This window comes from Choloepus didactylus, chromosome 16, assembly GCF_015220235.1.
Source record: "Choloepus didactylus isolate mChoDid1 chromosome 16, mChoDid1.pri, whole genome shotgun sequence".
In the NCBI taxonomy this organism is placed as follows: Eukaryota; Metazoa; Chordata; class Mammalia; order Pilosa; family Megalonychidae; genus Choloepus; species Choloepus didactylus.
The window spans coordinates 14,812,584-14,839,572 of NC_051322.1; the positions used below are offsets into that span (position 1 = coordinate 14,812,584).

At 35.8% G+C, this 26,989-nt stretch overlaps 1 protein-coding gene across 1 annotated transcript in view; it reads right to left on the reverse strand.

Moving 5' to 3' along the window:
• The window catches only part of CDH7 (cadherin 7), a 142,016-nt gene that overhangs the window by 59,139 nt on the left and 55,888 nt on the right, over positions 1–26,989 (reverse strand). Inside the window, exons 5-6 of the mRNA XM_037805874.1 lie at positions 11,004–11,171; positions 8,460–8,647 (exon numbers count right to left, since the gene is read on the reverse strand). Of these exons, the coding sequence (XP_037661802.1) occupies positions 8,460–8,647; positions 11,004–11,171 (356 nt within the window). The remainder of the gene's footprint in view (positions 1–8,459; positions 8,648–11,003; positions 11,172–26,989) is intronic.

Consider the following 26,989-nt stretch of genomic DNA (forward strand, 5'->3'; position numbering starts at 1 on the left):
AAATGTGAACAATGTGTCTGCTCTAAGAAATATGCATCCTGCGCAGTCACATTAGTAGAATAAAAATCTTTGAAGGAAATATTTAATGAAAGCAAGAAAAATAAAATGGAAACGTCATTGGCTTTGATCTTCCTCAATCACATATTGGCCACATTTTATGAAATTCTAAAATGTATACTTGACTTTGGGAATTAGCCTCTCATTATTGCAAGTGGTAGGAAAAGACACATTTCAGTAAAAGGATTGTGAACCACAGAGTTCACAAATCTGTGCCACTGAGCTGAAGGCTGAGAGTTCAGGCTAATACCTCCTCACCCTCAGTGAACGGAGGCTGGAAGTGTTAGTCATCCCTGCACATTACTGCTCTGTGGTTTGACTGCTTTAACCTCATTCAGCCTTTTTTAGAGTAAGGATCTGAGGAGACCATGAGGATGGCACAGAACTGGCCTGAGGAAGCGTGGATATTTTGTCTTAAGTGCGATGATGTGAGCCACAAAACAAAAGACATCCACGTGCCAGCAAATGGATGTGTAGTTACACCAGAAATGTATTTTGAAAATGCTCATATTTTACTGTACTGTAACTCTATAGTAATGTATTCTATAGAAGCAAAATTCCGTATTTAATCCCAGCTGAGATCTTATATTGGAAGTTGAAATACATTAGAAGAATTGCCATATCTCAAAGGAAGAGTAAAAAGACTCAATCTCCTAAATTGTAAACTATGATATGGAAATGTAAAAACGAAGAATTCTAGGTGGGAAAAAAACACAGTTTTCATTCATATGGGATAATATTTATGTATATACTATGTGAATTTTGAAGCCCTCTGTAACAGATTATAAAGGTTATCATCAAACCATTCATAAATGCAATTGAAATGGCATGTGCCTTGCTTGTTTAATACTGCAGTTTTATCATTATTTTGTATTTAAACTACATAATTGTATTTTTTCTTAGTGTTTACAAGGGTGATTAAATAACCTTTATAAAAACTAATTTTATGGAACATTCTCTTCCTATCTGCAGCCCTGCGGATTCTACACATTTAGTCATAATAATAAGCATTTTTTCCATGAGACATTAGAGCAATAATAGCAGATTGGAAGGAAATCTTTCATAATTCCACATTTATTTTTATCTAAAGTATCTTAAAATACAAACTGTTTTTCTGTTCTTCCCTTACTACCCCTAAATTCATCCCATGCCAAGTGCAGCACACGTAAATATTTCAAAATACGATAATAATTCATTCAAACTGGAATATTGGCCATTATGCCTATGACACTGCATTTTTTTATGAAATGCACAATGAAGTAAAGTTTTATTATACTACAGAGATAAAATGAGTTCAGCTGATTATCAAGCACTGTCCACAGGGAGAAAATAAAATCTACTTCCAGTAGAAAAAAAACATACATATATAAATGGACACTGGAACTCTATTACTCAAATGTGAAGTAATAATTAGAGACATTCAGAAAAATGAGAGAGAATAATTCACGTCTCTAACAAAAATCTTAACATCCTAGTGGAGTCTGGTTGTAAATGGTATTCTGTATTTAGAATCAACAAATGGTCATTTTCATGGATTGACCAGAGTGTTCTCTTGTGTATCTCAGTGAAAATAAAACAAAAAAACAGAAGGAACCCTCTTCTTTCAGATTTTCTTCATTTTAGTTGGAATGGTTTCATGACTCGGATTCAAAAATCATTCCAGATTTCACAGACAATTCCACTGGTTTCCAGTAAAAAAGAATCCTGAATTTATGGGACTCATACTTTTTTGCAGACCTCACCAGCTATGAGAGAACACTGGAAATGTTTTACCCAGAATGGAATGTGACCCCAAATTTATGGAAATCTTTTTAAGTAAAACTGAAAATAAAAATCCTGTCTGGTTAGGGCCACAAGAGGTTGTTATTTCTTACCGAAAGAATCAAGAAATCTCTCCGTCAGATTTTCTTTATTGTGAGAAAACCATTCCCAAGAGACTTCTGGTTTTATGTAAACACCAGAAAAGAAACACTTCTCAAGTAGAGAATAGAAATGCTGTTGGTTTCATGACAAGACCTTCCTGTACTAGGGTGCTCTGGAATGGAAGGTTTCAGGGACAGTGATAAGGAATACCTGCAGACATCTCTATTCCCCACACAAATCCTGGTGGGTAGAAACCTCTGTGGTTAGATAGAAGGCCAGATGCTTACACATTGTTATCATGAACCATTGTGACACCAGTAGTTTATAACTTAATTTTGCAGTTCTTATTTGAAAACATTCATTCTAACAACAAAGCAATAAATTCTTTTAAAATGTCTAAGTACATAATTTCATTATTCCATAATAACGATAATTTTACTACTTTCTTCCAATTCGTTTTATCCCTTTGTCTTATTCCCCTAGTTATAAGGTAGATTCTGAAGAAATTTTTAAGAGAGGCTAGAAACAGGTCATGATCTAAGGAACTATTAAAATAAGTCAGGAGTGAAGAAATGAAAACCATGCTTAGAATGTCAAAGAAAAAAGAAGAAAGAATACAGTCAAGAGCTATTGTGGATCAAGATGAGGAAGGAACCTAAAATGACTTCCAGGCTTTAAGTCCAAAAAAAGTGTGCTATTTGACTTTGATCAGAAAAGCTGACATTTACACTTTTAAAACTACTGATACCCATCATAATACAGACCTCTTAAAAAAAAAAAAGTGATACGTTTGAAATGGTTTAGAACTCTTACAATTCCAAGAAAAAGAGTTCATGAGGAATTATTTCACACATATTTTAATTTTCTGCTCCATAGTCTACTTTATTGTAGCTGCACCTAAAATATAGTAATTGTTAATTGCAACCTATTTTTATTTGCAAAGCACTTTACATGTACATTCCTATCTACTAACAGGGCCTTGTGAGGCAGGTATTCAGGACCCTCTCACATTGCCCTCATTTGACGCCCACAATCTCCCCTTCTACATTTTACTCCAGTAAAACTGGCTTCAACTCACATGCTGAAGTCTTTGCAAAGTTGGTTACTTCTGTGAGATGGTCTCTCGTTTCCTTCTCTATTTAGGGAACAGAGTTATTCATCCATTATTCAACTCCTTCTGTAGGCCATGTTCAAATTTTTGGGTATCTTGGCGGGCTGACCAGTTGCCTGGCAGACGGGGCCTGAGCTCTCTTTGACACCTCTACAGAGCCTTGGATATTTACCAAATCTCTGTGATCACAGCTGTGTCTGTGAAAAATCATGGTATGTGTGGAACTGAGACATTTTATTAAATCAGGTCCCATCACCACAGGGAAAACAAGCATGTGAGCACACGCACACTTTCCTTTCCTTGAAAAAGAAAAAAAAGGCAAAAAAAAAAAAAAAACCCCTCTTACTTTTATAGCCAATTTTACTTCCTCTATTTGGTATAAAGGAGGAAGGAAGGGTAGAAGATGATATTAACTGTGTTTTAAAACTTTGGCTTCTGTGTAGGACCAAAGTAAGAGATTATTTGGTGCAAAATCTATATTTTCTCTAGCACACTTGTATGGTCAGTTTATTCTAATACCATAATTACATGGAACCTTGACTAGGGAGTGAGATCTTGTTGGTATGTACCAGTTAGCATGAAGCCATGATACAACCCAGAGTAATTTGAGCAGAGAATAAAAAGTATTTGCAAAGCCCCCTTGAGGGGCTGGGGGAAAATGTGGAAATATTAAACTTCCCTAGCTGGGGAATTCCTGATATTCTCACAAGCATTGGGGGCTACCAGCTTAGTAGGCGTAGATCTCGATCTTGGGGCTTGCCCTTATGAAGCTTGTTACTGCAAAGGAGAGACTAAGCCTACTTATAATTATGCCTAAGAGTCATCATCCAGAGAACCTCTTTTGTTGCTCAGATGTGGCCTCTTTCTCTAAGCCAACTCATCAGGTAAACTCACCGACCTCCCCCCTATGTGGGACATGACTCCCAGAAATACAAATGTCCCTGGCAACATGGGGCGTGACTCCTGGGGATGAGCCTGGACCCTCCATGATGTGATTGAGAAAGTCTTCTGGACCAAAAGGGTGGAGCAAAATGAAATAAAATAAAGTTTCAGTGGCTGAGAGACTTCAAACGGAGTCCAGAGATCATTCTGGAGGTAACTATTATGCATTATGTAGATACCCTTTTTAGTTTTCAGTTTATTAGAATAGTTAGAAAGAAATATCTGAAACTGTTGAATTAGTATCCTTGATTCTTGAAAGCAAACATAAAACTATATGGTGTGACCATGTGATTGTGAAAACCTTATGGCTCGCATCCCTTTACCCAATGTATGGACAGATGATTAGAAAAATGGGGACAAGAAGTAAATGAATAATACAGGGCTGGAGGATTATGGGATGTTTTGGGTATTCGTTTTACTTTTATTTTTATCCTAATTTTTATTTTTTGGAGTAATGAAAATGTTCAAAAATTGATTGTGGTGATGAATGTACAACAAATATGATGATACTGTGAACAACTGTTTTACACTTTGGATGACTGTATGGTATGTGAATATATTTCAATTAAAAAAAAAAAAAAAAAAGGAAGGAAGGAAGGCTGTAAGCTCGTTTCCAGACTTGGAAAATGAGTAAGAGTAAAAGGGGATGGAAGCAGAGCACAGGAGAGCCGTACAAGAAGAGGAAATTCGTGAAGGGCTAGAAGTAAAACAATTTATGTTACATACAGGAATTAAAAGTAGTTGAGTGTCTACTCTCATCTTTGAATGGAACTGGGGATCAGTGAAATATATATCTGGCAAAGACCAGTCTAAATCTTTCCATGGGTCCAACAGTTCTTTGAAGGCCCTATAACAAGTTGAAATATGAGCCTTATTTGAAGTTTTTCAGCCCAACAAGCCTTGGATTATCACAATTCCTTAGCCCAGTGCTGGGCAGAGTCGCTGCTCATTAAAAGGGAATAAATTTTTTTAATAAATTAATAAAAGAACTTCTGAATAATGAAAAAACTATAGGTTAACAGATTTTTCATCTAAAAATTCAATGAATATATAATACCATAAACAATTTTTGAAAGTGATAAAAAGTTTTGTAATCAGAAATGCAGAGAAAACTAAATGTGTTATTTTCACTATTTGAACCACTAATTTACATTTGTTTATTTCATTATGGTTGAGAATTCAAACCTGGATTGGTTAGGCTTGGAAAAGATTAGGAGACAATGCAGAATTATAAATTTTATAAATGAGTCTGATCAAATATCTTTAAATAAACCATTACTGATTTCTTAGTCTACAGTCTAAATTCTTGTTTATATAAACAGTGTTTTACTAGGCTCAAAATGATACAGACTATTATGTTAGCATTCAACACCTATGCTTTCTAAGGATGTCTTTAAAATTGCTGCATTTAACATAAAAGTGATTTCTTCACCTTTGATAGCTAATGATTGGTTGGTTCTCTACTTTACAGTTCAGAATGAACAAGGATTACTTTATTAAATACTAAAATTCTTACTTGCTATTTATGCCACAGTAAAATTATCAAAATTTTTCCATCATTGTTTTGCAAGGCTCTCCTACACACTCTTGGTACTTAATAATTCCAAAACAATCTTTGACATTATGTAAAAAAAGAGACAAAGGAGTTGAAATGAGTAACAAACATTAGACAGTATCCATATATTAAAAGCTATGTGATAAAATATTTTTTATTTAGTTGCAATGTATCACAACTGAAGACAATAAAATTTTGATCTCCAGTACAGGAAATTATTAAAACATTTTGCTAATTTCTCATATAATGAATGATTGATAAATATTTAACAGTTTTTGAGTATTTATTAAGTGAAAACACCATTCAGGTTGCTGTGCATGGGGAGGAAATCTCTAAAATTAAAAAAACAAACATTAATCTAAATGTTCAAAGGATTTGAAAATTATTTTAATCTTAATTTATTAGACAGAAGTGGTGTCTTTTTTGATACCTGAATGTTCTTTAACAATACACTAAACTTGAACAAACTGACATCTCTTTGACTTATTGCTGCTTTTGGACAGGAATTTCTTTCTCCAACAGCAGTCAAAGTAGATCATAAATTACTTTTGAGATATTTTTTGTTTTCCATTTTAATAACACTTTTATTCATTTAACAGCATTTTAATTATAATAATAACTAAGTCATCTTATATAGTATTGAAAAACAGTGAAAGGTATGTGGAAATTTTGCTTTTTCACGTAATATTTTAATATATTCTTTCCCTATACTGATTATGCTAAAACTAAGCATCACTATGGTGATGTGTAAAATTCAGTAATATGGCAAAATCAAAATGAATTTAACCATTTATTCTACTGTTGGACATTTCTTAATCTTACCATATTTTCACCATGTTAATATTTACAAGAGGTATTTATGTATGGAAACCTCTCAATTTGTAAAGATTTTCTTAAGATAAACTATTGGAAGTGAAAGTTAACATTTTATATCTCTTGGAACATATTTCTGAAATGCTTTTGGAAAAAATGTACTGAAATTTAACCCAAATGCAGGACATGGGGCAAAATATTTCATTATATACTCCCTATGTCTGATTTTTTTAAACATTAATTTCAAACATAAAAGAATTCTATCTAATTGTGTTTTCTTCCTACCAGAGGTTTGATTTATTTCAACCTTTATATTTTTTTAATTGTATTTTTCAGGTCAGTTACCAAACTTTTAATGTCCTTCCTGTCAATCAGCGTTAGCCACTTATAAAGATCTTACCCCTTTCTTTCATAGCTTTTATGAGTATGAGCTTCATGAACAATCAAGTCTTCTATCTACTAGTTAGGTGAAAATAGAAATATTTAACTTCCTTATCTATAAGTATATTAATAGCACCATCATGAGGTTGTTGACAGAATTAAATAAGATAAAATCTGTAAATTGTTCAAAACTAAGCCTGGCAGCTATTAATCACTAAGTTACATTGACTACCTGTAACACTAATAATAATTTAGGTTACTGTTATGTTATTGTAAGTGAGGATTGACTTTTCTCCTTGAAAGTTTTCCCATGGGTTTTACCTTACGCTTTCAGATTAAATACATTTTTATCCATTATTTTTTTAGTGGTTTCCTTTTTAACAATTCTCTAAAATGTCGAGAAATAGTATTAAGGAATTCTGGATAAATTTTATTTTTCTATTTCCAAATCAAACATCATTATAAAATATGTGCGTGAATAGATATGCATTCAATGATTTATGCTATTTTTCTTATAATAATATGAGAGGTATGTATGCCCATGAAAATGAGTTTCAACGTATTAAAGTTTTTTGAACGTGTGCATATTGATTTCAAATAAATATCTGAAATCTTTGCGCTGCAGTGTACTTCAGTACATTCCTTTTATTTTAGACAACAAAAAAACATTCTACCAACAGTTGGCCTATCCTACTTATTAAAACTTTGTTACACAGATTGTCACCAGCTGAGCTAAAACAGCAGCTGCCCACTGGAAATAATTGCAGAAATGTTTTGCCCATCAGCCTGGATTCAAACATATGTTTTCCTTTAACAACTAAAACATAACTTTCTTTATTGATATATGTTAATTATTGAGGAGTGTTAATTACAAGTTACACACCTGGACTGTCAAACTGCCATAAAACTCCTGGTATCTTTGGGAGAGGAGAAGGATCTTCATATAAATTTTAATTGTGTTTTAAATATTTGAGATAATAAGACTACATTCTGTTAGAATTCCTTTTGATTTATTTTTAAAAATTTAATCTTTGTCAAATATCAGGTCTACACAGGACAGAGGGAGTCAGGAGTGCATTTCCCCTCCTATCTAACCAGTGTTGGGAGTTCATTTGAATATACCATGGCCAACAGGCTTCAGTTTAGAGATATTTTCTATCTCCTTTGCACTTTTATTCAAGGGATTATGATAGGCTTCACAACATTCTGCGGCCTTTTTATATGACTTCTTCAAGTATTTAAAATACTATATATAAATTTTAAAAAGGAATGATCAGTAGTGAAGCAATTCTTCAACATTTGGTTTTTGTTTCCAAGGTTATTTTACATTATTTTCAGGAATGCAGAGCATCTGTCTAGTTTTGCTTACAAAGGTGTTTGGGTGATTTTAGGGTTTCATTAGTGGAATGATCAGTGAAGAACCATATTCATCTCTCCACGCAGATCACTGAAAACAGCACATTTGCCAGTGTGCCTTATTCCAGTGAAGACATAAGGGCTGTGAGTTCATTCAGAGAAGAGAACTGAGAGGGTGTTATTGCAAAGGCCATTCAAGGTTCCCTAAGATTCTGACACTTAAATCAATTCATAGTTCTCTTCCTAAAATGCAAATAGCAATTTTGCCATATGGCCTTTTAGTTTATGTAGCACATTCTTCTACCACAGCAGAATGACTTCTCTGTGAAATAATCCCTATATTGTTACCCTTGTAGAAAATAAAAATAAAGAAAACATTACCTTCTGAATAGTAATGATTCCTTCTTGTGTATCTTTGTCAACAGAAATCTTGAAAATCCCTAATCCATCACCATCCACAATTTTGTACTCCATTTCAGCATTAGCCCCTATATCTGCATCAGCAGCTTTAATTCTGGCCACAACTGATGCCACAGGCAGTGATTCAGGGACGTTATATTGGTAAGACCCTGTGAAATTCAAAACAAGAAATGAACAAAACCTTTCACCAAACTAACCAATAAAAAATGAACTATTTGGCTATTTTGCATCATCTTTGCTAAATTTGCTGGGTTTTTTTCCCCTTCAATAAAGATGCTACAGCTTTCTGGGACAAATAAGAAGTTTCATATAGCCTTAGGAAATTGGTTGGGGATAATTAGGTAATAATCACAATGTGACAGCAGAAACAGATGTCGTCCTGAAAGACAAGAGAAAAATGCCCCTTCCTGTACTTCTAAGGTGAGAATTATGCCAGCTTTAATAATAAGACTAATTTTTTTTTCTGATGAAGTACGTCTTAGGATTCAAATGGGTCATAAAGACCTAAATACTTTTGATGAGCTGAAATTTGTTTAATAGTGTCTTTTACTATGAACGGTTCTGAAAACCGGACAAGATTTATGGAAGACAATTTTAATCTTCTTTTGGCTCATAAGTTTGTCAAGGATAAGAACTATTTTTTCGGTTACATATGATGGCACAATGGTACCAGGGCATATGTAATACCATGTGAACAGGAGGAGAGAGAAGTAAAAAGGAAAGAAGAAATTTTTAAAACCTTCTTTTGCAAAAGCTCTTCTTCCCCAGGCCCCAACTGAAAAAAAGGTCAAGGGAGGCAGATGAAAAGGAACATGAACCAAGGAACCATCAATCAAAAAGTAAGCAACTCCCCATAACACTGCTCTACAACCACTTTTCTCTGTTCATTTATTTTTCCTGCTTCCTGCACCCTATACCAGTTTCATTCGCTTGTTAGATTGTGGTGCATTTGCACCTTCCTGTGAAAAGAGAAGAAATGATTCTCTTTGAGAGGAATATAGAAAGAAAATATATCTATAGGAAGGGATGACATTTAAGGTTGAGACTTTGTTGCTGTTTGCAGTTTCCTCATTTTTGTGACTAGTTACTGTTTTCTTTTTTTAAAAAATGATCACAACATATGCTTATCCTTTTTGAGTGACCCCTTTCACACATCTAAAAATATCCTTGGTAAAATCCAATAAATTCAAGCCCAGAATCATAATTGAATGGCAGGGAAAAACCCAGCAAAAATTATAAATCTACTATCATATCCCTGGTTTTCTTACTTTAGTAAGTTGGAAGTATCTAATAAGCTAGAAAACAAGTGCACTATCAAAGCATGACAACTGAAACCACAAAATTCTAAGTATCAATTCTTAGCACTCCAAGCTTAAAGAAGAAACAGTTCATTTTAGGGTGATCCCAACAGAAGGACATTACTGCCCCCCTTCCCCATTCTTCCATCTTCCTTCCACCCCCATGATTAAGTCATTCAGTGCCCCATGAAGGCTACATTTGTTTAAAAAAAAATGCTAAGCTTGGGGTCATTTTTTCCTTATATCTCTAGGAGGCATGGCATGTTTGTTATATAAGAGTATACATTTTCTGAATACGTAAGATAAAAATGAAATACCTAAAGAGGATGCATTTGAAGGGAAAAATGATAGCATTCATATATGCTCAGAAACCTTCCTTGTTTGGCACTGTTTGCTTCTAAGATCTGCTTGTAAGAGAACTTAGGTCCACATTTCTATCAGGTGAGTATTTCAGAGCTATTGTAGTGTCTACAATTTCCTTATTTGCTTGAGTATTCTAAAGAAATATCACATCACACTCAGAAAAAAATGGAACTAAAAGTCAGTGAGATGAAATGCTTTGTACAAACAGGACACCTCTACCTAGAGAATATAGTTTTTCCCTCTTCTTTGGTTATCAAAAGCCACTTTGATCAAAAATGTTAAATTGAGAGGATATGGTTTCTGGTTCCTTAGACTGTTTTTGCACAAGAAAAATGTGGTAGAACTGCTAAAAGAATGGTCAGTGTGCATGAAATAGTTAAATTATGCAATGAAAAATAAAAAGTTCAATAGTCTATTTTTATCTTTAAAAATAAAAAAATGTGTAGATTTCATAGAGCATGTTTGAATTACAGGAATTAGTAAATTCTCTTAATTTACAGAATGTACAAAAAGAGTAAGAAGTCAGAATAAAAAAAGACTTACACATATAGAAACAATAACTATCTGTTATTTAAAATGTGAAAAGAAAAATCTTATTAGGTTTAAGACAGGAGTCATACAAATATAGGATTGCTTCTATTAGTTTTCAATACCCTTATAATTCTACATTAATGGCGTTAAAATCATGCCCCTGAAAAAACATAATGGGGAGGGGGGGGGATGCAGTAAGAAAATCAATGGTTTGAGAAGCATTTGAGGGGAAAAAAAAAAGTCCCTTTAAAGGTACTTGTATAGACTGGATAGGAAAGTTAGTAAACTTGCATCATTTGACAAAATATCTTACTTCGTGGAAAGCGAGGCGGGTTATCGTTGACGTCAGTTAGGGTCACGGTGACAGATGTAGTGCCTGACAGTCCTCCATTTTGACCAACCATATCCTTTGCCTGAATAACAAGCAAATACTGGTCTTTAGCCTCTCTATCCATGTTGGGAAGGGCGGTCTTGATGACTCCTGTAAAATTTCAAATCCCAGTAAAATATATCATGAATCACTGCTTTTATACTAACAAAGATCGCTGACACAGGTAGCAAGTCGCTCTTGAGTTGTTGCCTTTTGTTATTACTCTTTTACTTTGCTTAAGTTTAATGCATATTAAAGACCAATGGGAAGTGACAATAATATCAATAACAGAAAACACAGAAAACATTGTAATGTGGTAGAGCAGGAGTTCTCACTATCAGACAGAGAGGAACATCTTTAGGCTTCATGGAAACGTGGTTAAGAAAATAACAATGTATAAATAAATTAAGTGGACCACTTATCTAGAATAATGGGCAAGCAGTGGTACAAGTTCATGGAAAAGGAACTCTCTTCTTCCCTCTCATTCTCTCCAACCACGTAATTTGCAGGTGACTTGAAATCACTATAAACCTTTTAGCTCTTGTCCCTGTTACCTCTCTTCCAGCAATTTACTTCAATTGAAATACTCTATGATGATAAACCTGAGCGTGATCTACATTTAACATTTCAAACCGTGGCCATAATGCTGGATGATCTCATGCTGTTATCTAAAGACCTGAGAAAAAGTACTGGAGGGAAAATAACCGTGTTAATGGAAATGCACAACACAACAACAATGAAAATATTGGTGAGTTTCATTGCTGCTGTTTGTTTCTATCAATTGCATTTAATATTGATTGCCCTTAAGATTGCACATGTATGAGAAATGCATTTCAATTTCACATTGCTTGACATGGAAACTTGACTCGGTAGTCACTTTTGCAGTGAACTAGTTGTTTTAACTAATAATTAACAAGTTGGAATGAAATTGTCACAGGATTTGTTTTCAACATGTTACAAGTAAATATATAAAATGATATGTATACCTAATATACTTAATATATATGCATAAATTAAATATTTATTTTGATATTAATCTATGTAAACCTCAAAACTAGCAATATGAGAGCATCTTTACTTATGAAACACAATCTCCTCCCTAAACATTTTTTGCACTTTCATCTTTTCCAACAAAGGCAATGTCTTCCTTACACACATATAACCAATATGGTTATAGTCCCAGCTTGAAAAATGTCCAGTGTATCTTGTCTACAGATTCTAACATCTAGGGTGATGTTAAAATTTAACTCCTAACTCACTAACACCCAAGGAAGAGGAACTTTGATATCATGGACTTTGTAGGGGAAAAACTGGAAACCAGGCTGCTTAATAGAAAGTGATTTTTTTTTCCCCTGAAATTTTACTGATACACTCATATACCATACAATCAAAGTGTACAATCAATTGTTCACAGTATCATCACTGAGTTATACCTTCATCAACAAAATCAATTTTTGAACATTTTTATTACTCCAAAAAAATAAAAATAAGAATAAAAATAAAAGTTAAAAAGACCACCCAAAACACCCCCTTTTCCCATCTCTCCCTATTATTCATTTACTTTTTTGTTCCCATTTTTCTACTCATTCATCCATATATTGGCAAAAGGGAGTGTGAGCCACAAGGTTTTCACAATCACCTGGTCATACCGTATAAACTATCTAGTTATACAATTGTCTTCAAGAATCAAGGCTACTTGGTTGTAGCTCAACAGTTTCAGATATTTCCTTCAGCTATTCCAAGACCCTAAAAACTAAAAAGGATACCTATACAATGGATAAAAAAGCCTCTAGAATGACCAGTAGTGGGTGATTTTGTTATTTTTTCCAGAGGTACATAGCTGCATAAAGATTGGGATAAACATTCTTTTTTGTGTGGTGCTGAGCCATGTTCATATCCTCTAAATATATAAAAAGAAAAATAAGGCTGCCAACTGTCTAATGGCTGGTTGCTCAATGGTCACATATAAAAACGGTATGCGCTGTATTTCAGCTGCTAAGTTTTGAGGGCAACTCTGCACCTGCCCTATTAGTCACAATATTCTACAGTGTGGTATCTGTTCTGAGGTTGGGAACAGGTGAGAAAAACTTTCCAATAGTTTAAGAGTAACTTAAACAATTTATTATAGGTTTACAAAGTCCCATGTTGAATAACACTCATAATATGTTAAGCAACCATTTTTGGCTGGGTTGGAGCACTAGCTATCACTCTCACACACATACACAGAGTCAGCAGTACATCAATAGTTTCAAAGCATTTAAACTACACCTCTTTGAGTGGGCCAAGTATTTTTTTAATTGTTTATTCTAATTCACTAAGTGCAATTTGACACTTTTTCTACAATCGCAGCAATACAGGATCACTTTAAATAACACATTTTTTGAATCCCTTTAGCTATCTACAGATGGCTTTTAAGTAATCTTTGAAATACTACAATGAAAGTCAAATGAAACGTGGTCATATGGTTATGGTTATAACCACTAGGTCCAGTTGACAAGTATCTCATAAGTAAATAGTCTTCTTAGGATCATAATGATTTGATAAATATTTCATGTTTGTTGTTCAATACTTTTGTGAACTCTATAATGAAACAAGCTTTGACTTTATGAAGACTCACTGTCACAAAACATAAACAATATTGGTCTAAGAGTTCTGGGACTTATATATCTTCATCTTTTACTTTTCCTTTCAAATTAAATATTTTTTTACTTATTTGTACCTTTATAATTGAGCATCACCTATCCTGACTATTTGATCAATAAACTTTCATTTCATGAAGGTGACAAAATAATATGACAATGAGCTAGCTCTAGAAAGATTTCCCACTCATTAAGTTTTAATTTTTAATTTCTATTCATCTCTCATTTGTTTCCTTCTAATATTAATATGTATAAATGAGTTGTCATCCTTGCACATTTATTATGATGGTGAGAGGCCACAGCATCTCAACTAATCAGCAAGCTCTGCAGGCTCATTCTCTCAGGGTTTTGCTTTGTGGCATTGTTTTTGAAAGGAAAAGTAGCATTATTAGAATAAAGTCTGGTAGTCCAAGGTACTCATTTTTCACACCTCTAATTGTCTCTTTACAAGTGATCCTATAAATAACACTTTTTCCAAAGGAAAAATCATCACTAAGTTTGCAAAGTTATGCAGGAGGCAATTTGGTAATTTCCAAATAACCTCAACTATTAAACTATTTTTGACAAGGATGGGTAATTGGGAGAAAATTAAATTCAAATAAGGACATTCAGTAATAATAGATTTCTCACAGTATGCCTTTTGCTAGCTTTTACTTTTAAAAATAGAGAGTTTAAATTTGGAAAATAATTCTCATACACTGGGTTTCATTTGTATTTTCCTAATTTTTATGTAACACACACACTCACTCAAATATATAGGTATAAATTATTAGTACTCTCTCTCAAGTAGTAAAGGCCAATCTTTTCTATTTGGATCCCAACAGTTCTGTGAGGTTTTCACAAAGATAGCAGTACTATTTAACTTCAATAATCAACAATTTTAACCTATTTATGAAGAGAAAAAACTATCCTTTAGTTCTTTAAAGAGGAGAGTGGCTCAGATTTTAAGCTTTCTGAATAAGAAATTTTCTTCAGACGCATCATGTGTCCCAGGAACCCAGAAATTCTCTTGCATTTATAACCCATATTCACAGAAAGCATTGTCATACAAAATATAAACTTACCATTGCTAGTATTCAACAACTATCTGATTTTTAGTCTGGGACTAAATTTCTGATGATTCTCTAATGTCCTATCACCACTGATGCTTGCATATGTATGTATTTTTTTCCAAAGTTTATTCTATTACCTTAGAATGTTCTTAAGAATTTAGCACATGTCCCACATGTGACAGAGAAGAGGCATTTCTGGAATCTATGCCAGTGCGGAGTCTGGATTCTGCATGCTCAGACTTTGGATGCTCTCCAGGAATCCAATCCACCAAATGTCCTAGGTAACATGGGTCTGGAGGACATGTGCAGTGAGAGTTCAACTCACTGGGCCTCTCCTGTCTGAAATCAAGCCAACACTTTTGGATATCCCTTTGAATGGACTTATTTTACATGGAGAATTTCAATATTGAAAAGTCAACTTTCTCAGGGATGTAAATTAATTCTGGTAAGAGCCTCCTATGATAACTATGGCCTAAGTCATGCAGATTTACTAATTTCAGAAACCCTCTGCGTTCCCAACCCTTGTTATTATAACATCTATTTTCCATACTACTCCAGGAATTGTAGAGTAGACACCTCGGGGTTCCCTCATGGCTGTATTCATCTGACCATATCTATCAGGAGGCAACGTCCGTAAACAAACTAATGCCATTTGGGACAGCCATCACCAAAAAGGGAAAAGACAGCTCCCAAGAGAACACCACAGAGACACGGGCAAGAGAATTTGTGCACAAGAATAAAACAGTTGAAAATCCATGCTATGTGTCTGTTTGCTTTGCTTTTGTTTTAACAGAAATAATTGGATACTGTGTTAGCTCTCTTGGTAGCTGCTTTAGAGATGTTAACCTTCGTGGGATTGTGCACTTATGGATGAGAAAAGATGTAACTGTGATGAGCTGAATACGTATTTATGTGTTCATTTTCTTTCACTATGAACTACTAGTATTTAAAACTATCTCAGATGCTTATTACCAAAATTAACATACTGTTTTACTTACGTCAACAAGTGTTAGTTACATGATGTTTAGAAATAAAGTGTATATTCAGTAATAAATTCCAATGAAATATATTGCTAGTGGAGACACAATTACCAATTTTAATACAATGGGATTGACTGTTATACTTTAGGTAAGAAGTATTCTCCTAAGGACATTCTGATTGGTAAACAATGGTCATTTTTGGAAATTCATCATGAGTCAGAAATGCCATTTTCTTTGCTGGGGAGAACTCCTGGTTGAGTGATTCACCAAGCAAAATAAACACAACACATCCTGCAATAAAATAAAAAAATGAAGCTTCCAAAACTTACAACATAACTTAATTAAAGAAAGATTTAGAGGGCAAACTGAGAATCAGTTAGATAAACCTTCTCAGGTATGAACATCTTTGGTAATGGAATTGCGTTGGCAAAATAAATGTACTTGGTTTCTATTTTTTAAAAAAACATATGTCTAAAATGTGAAGTATTTGTTCCATATTTGTAGAATTACAGCCTTGAATAAATACTAGCTTCAAGCAATATTCATTTTACAATTACAGAAACTGAGGCATGAAGAAATATATACTTCATAAAGCAGTTTCAACTTTTAAAGAAAAAAAATATATTCCTGGTGCTTGAAAGTTAAATTTCAAAGGAACTTGGCTGGAATAAGCATAAACATTTAAGCTTTTCTTTCAGCTCTTAAAAAATATTCCTTGAGGAGGCGGGGCAAGATGGCGGACTGGTGAGCTGTATGTTTTACTTACTCCTCCAGGAAAGTAGGTAGAAAGCCAGGAACTGCATGGACTGGACACCACAGAGCAATCTGACTTTGGGCATACTTCATACAACACTCATGAAAATGTGGAACTGCTGAGATCAGCGAAATCTGTAAGTTTTTGTGGCCAGGGGACCCGCACCCCTCACTGCCAGGCTCAGTCCCCTGGGAGGAGGGGCTATCAGCTCTGGGAAGGAGAAGGGAGAACTGCACTGGCAGCCCTTATCGGTAACTCATTCTACTGATCCACACTCGAACCATAGATAGACTGAGACCAGACACCAGAGAATCTGAGAGCAGCCAGCCCAGCAGAGAGGAGACAGACATTGAAAAAAACAGCATGAAAAACTCCAAAATAAACGCGGAGGATTTTTGGAGTTCTGGTGAACATAGAAAGGGGAAGGGCAGAGCTCAGGCCCTGAGGCTCATATGCAAATCCCGAAGAAAAGCTGATCTCTCTGCCCTGTGGACCTTTCCTTAATGGCCCTGGTTGCTTTGTCTCTTAGCATTTCAATAACCCATTAGATCTGTGAGGAGGGCCCTTTTTGTTTCGGGTATTTTTTTTTTTTTTTAATCCTTTTTTCTTTTTCTAAAACAATTACTCTAAGAAGCCCAATACGGAAAGCTTCAAAGACTTGCAATTTGGGCAGGTCAAGACAAGAGCAGAACTAAGAGAGCTCTGAGACAAAAGGCAATAATCCAGTGGCTGAGAAAATTCACTAAACACCACAACTTCCCAAGAAAAGGGGGGTGTCTGCTCACAGCCATCATCCTGGTGGAGAGGAAACACTCCTGCCCATCGCCAGCCCCATAGCCCAGAACTGCCCCAGACAACCCAGTGTGGCGGAAGTGCTTCAAATAACAGGCACACACCACAAAACTGGGCGTGGACATTAGCCTTCCCTGCAACCTCAACTAATTGTCCCAGAGTTGGGAAGGTGGAGCAGTATGAATTAACAAAGCCCCATTCAGCCATCATTTCAGTAGACTGGGAGCCTCCCGACACAGCCCAGCAGCCCAGAACCACCCCAAGGGGACGGCACTCACCTGTGACATAGCACAGTCATACCTCAACAGACGACCAGGGGGTGCACGGCCTGGAAGAGGGACCAACTCGCAAGTCTCAGGAGCCATACGCCAATACCAAGGACTTGTGGGTCAGTGGCAGAGACAAACTGTGGCAGGACTGAACTGAAGGATTAGACTATTGCAGCAGCTTTAAAACTCCAGGATCACCAGGGAAATTTGATTGTTAGAGCCACCTCGCCTCCCTGACTGCCCAGAAACGCACCCCAAATAAAGGGCGGGCAACACCAACTACACACGCAAGCTTGGTACACCAATTGGACCCCACAAGACTCACTCCACCACTCACCACAAAGGCAGTGGGAAAAAAGCAGGGGAGAACTGGCTTGTGGAGAACACGTGGCTCGTGGAAGCCACCTGCTGGTTAGTTAGAGAAAGTGTACTCCACGAAGCTGTAGATCTCATAAATTAGAGATAAGGACTTCAATTGGTCTACAAATCCTAAAAGAACCCTATCAAGTTCAGCAAATGCCAAGAGGCCAAAAACAACAGAAAATTATGAAGCATATGAAAAAACAAACGATATGGATAACCCAAGCCCAAGCACCCAAATCAAAATATCAGAAGAGACACAGCACCTAGAGCAGCTACTCAAAGAACTAAAGATGAACAATAAGTCCATAGTACGGGATACAAAGGATATCAAGAAGACCCTAGAAGAGCATAAAGAAGACATTGCAAGGCTAAATAAAAAAATAGATGATCTTATGGAAATTAAAGAAACTGTTGACCAAATTAAAAAGATTCTGGACACTCATAGTACAAGACTAGAGGAAGTTGAACAACGAATCAGTGACCTGGAAGATGACAGAATGGAAAATGAAAGCATAAAAGAAAGAATGGGGAAGAAAATTGAAAAAATCGAAACGGACCTCAGGGATATGATAGATAATATAAAACGTCCAAATATAAGGCTTACTGGTGTTCCAGAAGGGGAAGAAAAGGGTAAAGGTCTAGGAAGAGTATTCAAAGAAATTGTTGGGGAAAACATCCCAAATCTTCTAAACAACATAAATACACAAATCATAAATGCTCAGCGAACTCCAAATAGAATAAATCCAAATAAACCCACTCTGAGACATATTCTGATCACACTGTCAAACACAGAAGAGAAGGAGCAAGTTCTGAAAGCAGCAAGAGAAAAGCAATTCACCACATACAAAGGAAACAGCATAAGACTAAGTAGTGACTACTCAGCAGCCACCATGGAGGCAAGAAGGCAGTGGCACGATGTATTTAAAATTTTGAGTGAGAAAAATTTCCAACCAAGAATACTTTATCCAGCAAAGCTCTCCTTTAAATTTGAGGGAGAGCTTAAATTTTTCACAAACAAATGCTGAGAGAATTTGCTAACAAGTGACTTGCTCTACTGGAGATACTAAAGGGAGCCCTACAGACAGAGAAACAAAGAAAGGACAGAGAGACTTGGAGAAAGGTTCATTACTAAAGAGATTCGGTATGGGTACAATAAAGGATATTAATAGAGAGAGGGGAAAAATATATATGACAAACATAAACCAAAGGATAAGATGGCTGATTCAAGAAATGCCTTCATAGTTATAACGCTGAATGTAAATGGATTAAACTCCCCAATTAAAAGACACAGATTTGCAGAATGGATTAAAAAAAATGAACCATCAATATGTTGCATACAAGAGACTCATCTTAGACACAGGGACACAAAGAAATTGAAAGTGAAAGGATGGAAAAAAATATTTCATGCAAGCTACAGCCAAAAGAAAGCAGGTGTAGCAATATTAATCTCAGATAAAATAGACTTTAAATGCAGGGATGTTTTGAGAGACAAAGAAAGCCACTACACACTAATAAAAGGGGCAATTCAACAAGAAGAAATAACAATCATAAATGTCTAAGCACCCAATCAAGGTGCCACAAAATACATGAGAGAAACACTGGCAAAACTAAAGGAAGCAATTGATGTTTCCACAATAATTGTGGGAGACTTCAACACATCACTCTCTCCTATAGAAAGATCAACCAGACAGAGGACCAATAAGGAAATTGAAAACCTAAACAATCTGATAAATGAATTAGATTTAACAGACATATACAGAACATTACATCCCAAATCACCAGGATACACATACTTTTCTAGTGCTCACGGAACTTTCTGCAGAATAGATCATATGCTGGGACACAAAACAAGCCTCAATAAATTTAAAAAGATTGAAATTATTCAAAGCACATTCTCTGACCACAATGGAATACAATTAGAAGTCAATAACCATCAGAGACTTAGAAAATTCACAAAATACCTGGAGGTTAAACAACATACTACTAAACAATCAGTGGGTTAAAAAAGACATAGCAAGAGAAATTGCTAAATATATAGAGACGAATGAAAATGAGAACACAACATACCAAAACCTATGGGATGCAGCAAAAGCAGTGCTGAGGGGGAAATTTATAGCACTAAATGCATATATTAAAAAGGAAGAAAGAGCCAAAATCAAAGAACTAATGGATCAACTGAAGAACCTAAAAAATGAACAGCAAACCAATCCTAAACCAAGTAGAAGAAAAGAAATAAAAACGATTAAAGCAGAAATAAATGACACAGAGAACAAAAAAACAATAGAGAGGATAAATATCATCAAAAGTTGGTTCTTTGAGAAGATCAACAAGATTGACAAGCCCCTAGCTATACTGACAAAATAAAAAAGAGAGAAGACCCATATAAACAAAATAATGAATGAAAAAGGTGACATAACTGCAGATCCTGAAGAAATTAAAAAAACCGTAAGAGGATAGTATGAACAACTGTATGGCAACAAACTGGATAATGTAGAGGAAATGGACAATTTCCTGGAAATATGTGAACAACCTAGACTGACCAGACAAGAAATAGAAGACCTCAACCAACCCATTACAAGCAAAGAGATCCAATCAGTCATCAAAAATCTTCCCACAAATAAATGCCCAGGGCCAGATGGCTTCACAGAGGAATTCTACCAAACTTTCCAGAAAGAACTGACACCAATCTTACTCAAACTCTTTCAAAACATTGAAGAAAATGGAACACTACCTAACTCATTTTATGAAGTTAACATCAATCTAATACCAAAACCAGGCAAAGATGCTACAAAAAAGGAAAACTACCGGCCAATCTCCCTAATGAATATAGATGCAAAAATCCTCAACAAAATACTTGCAAATCGAATCCAAAGACACATTAAAAAAATCATACACCATGACCAAGTGGGGTTCATTCCAGGCATGCAAGGATGGTTCAACATAAGAAAATCAATGTATTACAACACATTAAAAATTCGAAAGGGAAAAATCAAATGATCATCTCAATAGATGCTGAAAAAGCGTTTGACAAAATCCAACATCCCTTTTTGATAAAAACACTTCAAAAGGTAGGAATTGAAGGAAACTTCCTCAATATGATAAAGAGCACATATGAAAAACCCACAGCCAGCATAGTACTCAATGGTGAGAGACTGAAAGCCTTCCCTCTAAGATCAGGAACAAGACAAGGATGCCCGCTGTCACCACTGTTATTCAACATTATACTAGAAGTGCTACCAGGGCAATCCGGCAAGACAAAGAAATAAAAGGCATCCAAATTGGAAAAGAAGAAGTAAAACTGTCATTGTTTGCAGACGATATGATCTTATATCTGGAAAACCCTCAGAAATCGACAATACAGCTACTAGAGCTAATAAACAAATTTAGCAAAGTAGCGGGATACAAGATTAATGCACATAAGTCAGTAATGTTTCTATATGCTAGAAATGAACAAACTGAAGAGTCACTCAGGAAAAAGATACCATTTTCAATAGCAACTAAAAAAATCAAGTACCTAGGAATAAACTTAACAAAAGATGTAAAAGACCTATACAAAGAAAACTACATAACTCTACTAAAAGAAATAGAAGGGGACCTTAAAAGATGGAAAAATATTCCATGTTCATGGACAGGAAGGCTAAATGTCATTAAGATGTCAATTCTACCCAAACTCATCTAAAGATTCAATGCAATCCCAATCAAAATTCCAACAACCTACTTTGCAGACTTGGAAAAGCTAGTTATCAAATTTATTTGGAAAGGGAAGATGCCTCGAATTGCTAAAGACACTCTAAAAAAGAAAAACGAAGTGGGAGGACTTACACTCCCTGACTTTGAAGCTTATTATAAAGCCACAGTTGTCAAAACAGCATGGTACTGGCACAAAGACAGACATATAGATCAATGGAATCGAATTGAGAATTCAGAGATAGACCCTCAGATCTATGGCCGACTGATCTTTGATAAGGCCCCCAAAGTCACTGAACTGAGTCATAATAGTCTTTTCAACAAATGGGGCTGTGAGAGTTGGATATCCATATCGAAAAGAATGAAACAGGACCCCTACCTCACACCCTACACAAAAATTAACTCAAAATGGACCAAAGATCTCAATATAAAAGAAAGTACCATAAAACTCCTAGAAGATAATGTAGGAAAACATCTTCAAGACCTTGTATTAGGCAGCCACTTCCTAGAATTTACACCCAAAGCACAAGCAACAAAAGAAAAAATAGATAAATGGGAACTCCTCAAGCTTAGAAGTTTCTGCACCTCAAAGGAATTTCTCAAAAAGGTAAAGAGACAGCCAACTCAATGGGAAAAAATTTTTGGAAACCATGTATCTGACAAAAGACTGATATCTTGCATATATAAAGAAATCCTACAACTCAATGACAATAGTACAGACAGCCCAATAATAAATGGGCAAAAGATATGAAAAGACAGTTCTCTGATGAGGAAATAGAAATGGCCAAGAAACCCATGAAAAAATGTTCGGCTTCACTAGCTATTAGAGAGATGCAAATTAAGACCACAATGAGATACCATCTCACACCGATTAGAATGGCTGCCATTAAACAAACAGGAAACTACAAATGCTGGAGGGGATGTGGAGAAATTGGAACTCTTTTTCATTGTTGGTGGGACTGTGTAATGGTTCAGCCACTCTGGAAGTCAGTCTGGCAGTTCCTTAGAAAACTAGATATAGAGCTACCATTCGATCCAGCGATTGCACTTCTCGGTATATACCTGGAAGATCGGAAAGCAGTGACACGAACAGATATCTGCACGCCAATGTTCATAGCAGCGTTATTCACTATTGCCAAGAGATGAAAACAACCCAGATGTCCTTCAACAGATGAGTGGATAAATAAAATGTGGTATATACACACGATGCAATACTACACGGCAGGAAGAAGGAACGATCTCGTGAAACATATGACAATATGGATGAACCTTGAAGACATAATGCTGAGTGAAATAAGCCAGGCACAAAAAGAGAAATATTATATGCTACCACTAATGTGAACTTCGAAAAATGTAAAACAAATGGTTTATAATGTAGAATGTAGGGGAACTTGCAATAGAGAGCAATTAAGGAAGGGGGAACAGTAATTCAAGAAGAACAGATAAGCTATTTAACATTCTGGGGATGCCCAGGAATGACTATGGTCTGTTAATTTCTGATGGATATAGTAGGAACAAGTTCACAGAAATGTTGCTATATTAGGTAACTTTCTTGGGGTAAAGTAGGAACAGGTTGGAAGTAAAGCAGTTATCTTAGGTTGTCTTTTTCTTACTCCCTTGTTATGGTCTCTTTGAAATGTTCTTTTACTGTATGTTGTTTTTTGTTTGTTTGTTTGTTTGTTTTTTTCCATACAGTTGATTTAAAAAGGAAAAAAAGGTTAGGAAAAAAAAAAAAAAGGGAAAAAACAAGGAAAAAATATGTAGTGCCCCCTTGAGGAGCCTGTGGAGAATGCAGGGGTATTGGCCTACCCCACCTCGATGGTTGCTAACATGACCACAGACATAGGGGACTGGTGGTTTGATGGGTTGAGCCCTCTACCACAGGTTTTATCCTTGGGAAGACGGTTGCTGCAAAGGAGAGGCTAGGCCTCCCTATAATTGTGCCTAAGAGCCTCCTCCCGAATGCCTCTTTGTTGCTCAGATGTGGCCCCCTCTCTCTACCTAAGACAACTTGAAAGGTGAAATCACTGCCCTCCCCGCTACGTGGGATCAGACACCCAGGGGAGTGAATCTCCCTGGCAACGTGGAATATGACTCCCGGGGAGGAATGTAGACCCGGCATCGTGGGACGGAGAACATCTTCTTGACCAAAAGGGGGATGTGAAAGGAAATGAAATAAGCTTCAGTGGCAGAGAGATTCCAAAAGGAGCCGAGAGGTCACTCTGGTGGGCACTCTTATGCACAACTTAGACAACCCTTTTTAGGTTCTGAAGAATTGGGGTAGCTGGTGGTGGATACCTGAAACTATCAAACTACAACCCAGAACCCATGAATCTCGAAGACAATTGTATAAAAATGTAGTTTATGAGGGGTGACAATGGGATTGGGAAAGCCATAAGGACCACACTCCCCTTTGTCTAGTTTATGGATGGATGAGTTGAAAAATAGGGGAAGGAAACAAACAAACAAACAAAGGTACCCAGTGTTCTTTTTTACTTCAATTGCTCTTTTTCACTTTAATTATTATTCTTGTTATTTTTGTGTGTGTGTTAATGAAGGTGTCAGAGACTGATTTAGGTGATGAATGTACAACTATATAATGGTACTGTGAACAATCGAATGTACGATTTGTTTTGTATGACTGCGTGATATGTGAATATATCTCAATAAAATTTAGATAAAAAATAAAAATAAATAAAAATAAAAATAAAAATAAAAAAATATTCCTTTGATGGTAATAGTTTAAACACTGGGATGTTAATTATAAATGGGTTTAATAAAATCGGCAATAAAATCATGTACAGCACTTTTACTGTTTGACATTTATCAGTTGTAAATCAAACTTGGAGGAAATCCACAGCTTTGGCTCTCAAGGGCTCTTAAGGAAAGAAAATAACCTATTTTCAAAATGAAAGTCACAAAATTCTATTATCACATAAGAAATAAAAGGTGGATATCTTCCTAATGCATTTGTAGTTCTTTGTAAATTTTGTGTCTAATGTTGAAACTTTGTATTATTTGATTTGCCTGTTTCTAAGTGAAGCATATAATGGGACCATCAAGAGATGGAGAACAAACAGACTTGATTCTTGCTGTTAAGTGTATAACTATCTGGCTTTTATTGTGTGACCATCTGACAGTGAAAACCTGATGACTGACACTCCGTTTACCCAGTGTATGCGTAGATGAGTAATAAAATAATGAATGAATATATATAGATATATATATATGTATGTATATAATAGGGGGGATAAGAGTATGGGATGGTTTGGGTGTTTTTTTTTTTATTATTTTGGAGTAACCAAAATGTTCTAAAATTGATAGTGGCAATGAATGCACAACTATATGATGATACTGTGAGCCACTGGCTGTATACTTTGGGTGGATTATACGGTGTGTGAGTATATCTCAATTTAAAAACGCATTAAAAAAAAAAAAAAAAGAGATGGAGAACAGCCAATAGTTGTAAAGATGGACACTTCTAAAATGCCAAAAGATTCCAGAGCTAGCAGCAAAAGTGGGTCAGTGAGAAGAGGCTTCCTTGCAATCTATGAGGGGGTGCTCTCAGCAAGCCCTGAGAGGAGCCAGGCCCCCTCCCCTCCACCACGTGAGTCAGGCCATGGAATGGATGTGTGTGGACGGCACATTTGGGATTAGGGCCTTTTGATGGGGCTATATCACTTGCATAAAATCACCATGTAAAAAGTCCATATGTAATATGAAATGCAGGTACCCTGTAATCACAGCTGCTATGGTTAAGAAAGAACTCCTAAATGACAAGTGATGAGTGCTCCATTTTCCAGGGCCTGCCACCTGGGCGGATGACCTGGACAACCTGGGTGGTCCACCCACGGCCCCAGGCTTTGTCTAGTAGGCCACTCAGGAAGTCTAGAAATCCTGAATTATTTCAGAACAAGAGACCCCCCCAATTGTGTTGTGAACTGCAAATTATCCAGCCAGTCCTGCCATTATCAAACAAGAACATGGGCTGCATCTGCTTGTAGGCTACAGAATAGAGAACACACCTCCAAAGTTTGAAGATGGAAGGAAGACAGAGGATGGGAAACATCACAGTCCCTTACTGTTGCGTTGTTGTGTTTCTCATGCCATTTTATATGCTTGTCAAAGCCAATTATCAGCATTGGCTCCTCAGACTCTAGTTTTGCGGATGGAGAAATTAAGCAGCTAGAAAGTACAATTTACCCTCTAGTTCATTCAGCTCCTAAGTAGTGCTACAGGTGGAACAGGAGCTTGTGGTACCAGGCATGCTACTTTCTTAGAAGTTAAACTTATAAAACTGCACCTACCAGCGATGGCTGGGGTCTATTTTTACAAAATTTCTGTTTGGTATCTTTTCAACATTTCTCCTGTCAAATGCTTTCTTTTCTTCCCCCTAACTCTTAGATTTACAGATGTGGAACATAATGTTATTTATTTCTCACCTAGATAAGAATCAGACTGACATTATGTAAGAAAGATGGACTGGAACTTGATTTACAGCTCTCAGTGCCCTTAGGGACTGAAGACTTTCAGTTTGGGTAAGAAAACTACAATTTACTTTTTCTTGCAAGTAATGCCTTCTCCATTAAATGACTTACCAAAATAGATAGCAGAGAGCACAAAAATGCTCAGATTCTCTCTGCACTAATGACCACAGAATGAGAAGTCCCAATGATTACATCTTTAATGGCATTAAAAAATAAAACAAAATTAAACTAAATATTTTTTCATCTCTTGTGATACACAAGCCTCCGGATTCTGAAATCAAAGTTAAGTTGGAAGTGCTAATGATGTGATGCCATATTTTAAAATACTGTCCAGTTGATCACCAATCAGTCATGCCTTTTTTTTTTTTTTAACATACGCAAGAAAACCCTGTTATCTGACAGCCAAGCTAAAATCTCAAGCCAATCATTACTAGCAGCAAAATATTTAACCCTTGGGATTAGTACATGCTATTTTTGAACAGGTTATATAATGCAGGAGTGTATAATTTCTGAGCAAATTGTCAGAAACCTGTCAATGTCTTTCTAGACTGTATAGAGTAGATATACAAGGGAAGGGGTGGGTATTTGAATCTAGGTTTCTCAGATCTATAATTAAATCAACGACAAGCACACTTTCTACATTCTCAGAATTCATATCAAAAATCAAATACTTTCACTTCCTTCTCCTTCAACACTTGTTTAATCAGAACTGTTTCTTCTCTATCAGATTTTCCAGGTGGTTTCTAAACTCTACCACTAAATTAGTATTAAAAAAATGCATTGATGCCTCTATGAAAATTCTAATGAACAAAGAGCTGGAACTGAATTTATTCCTCAACTGATGTATATTACAACCATCATTCTTAGAAGACGTTCGAAATATTTATCCTCCACAATGATTTGAGA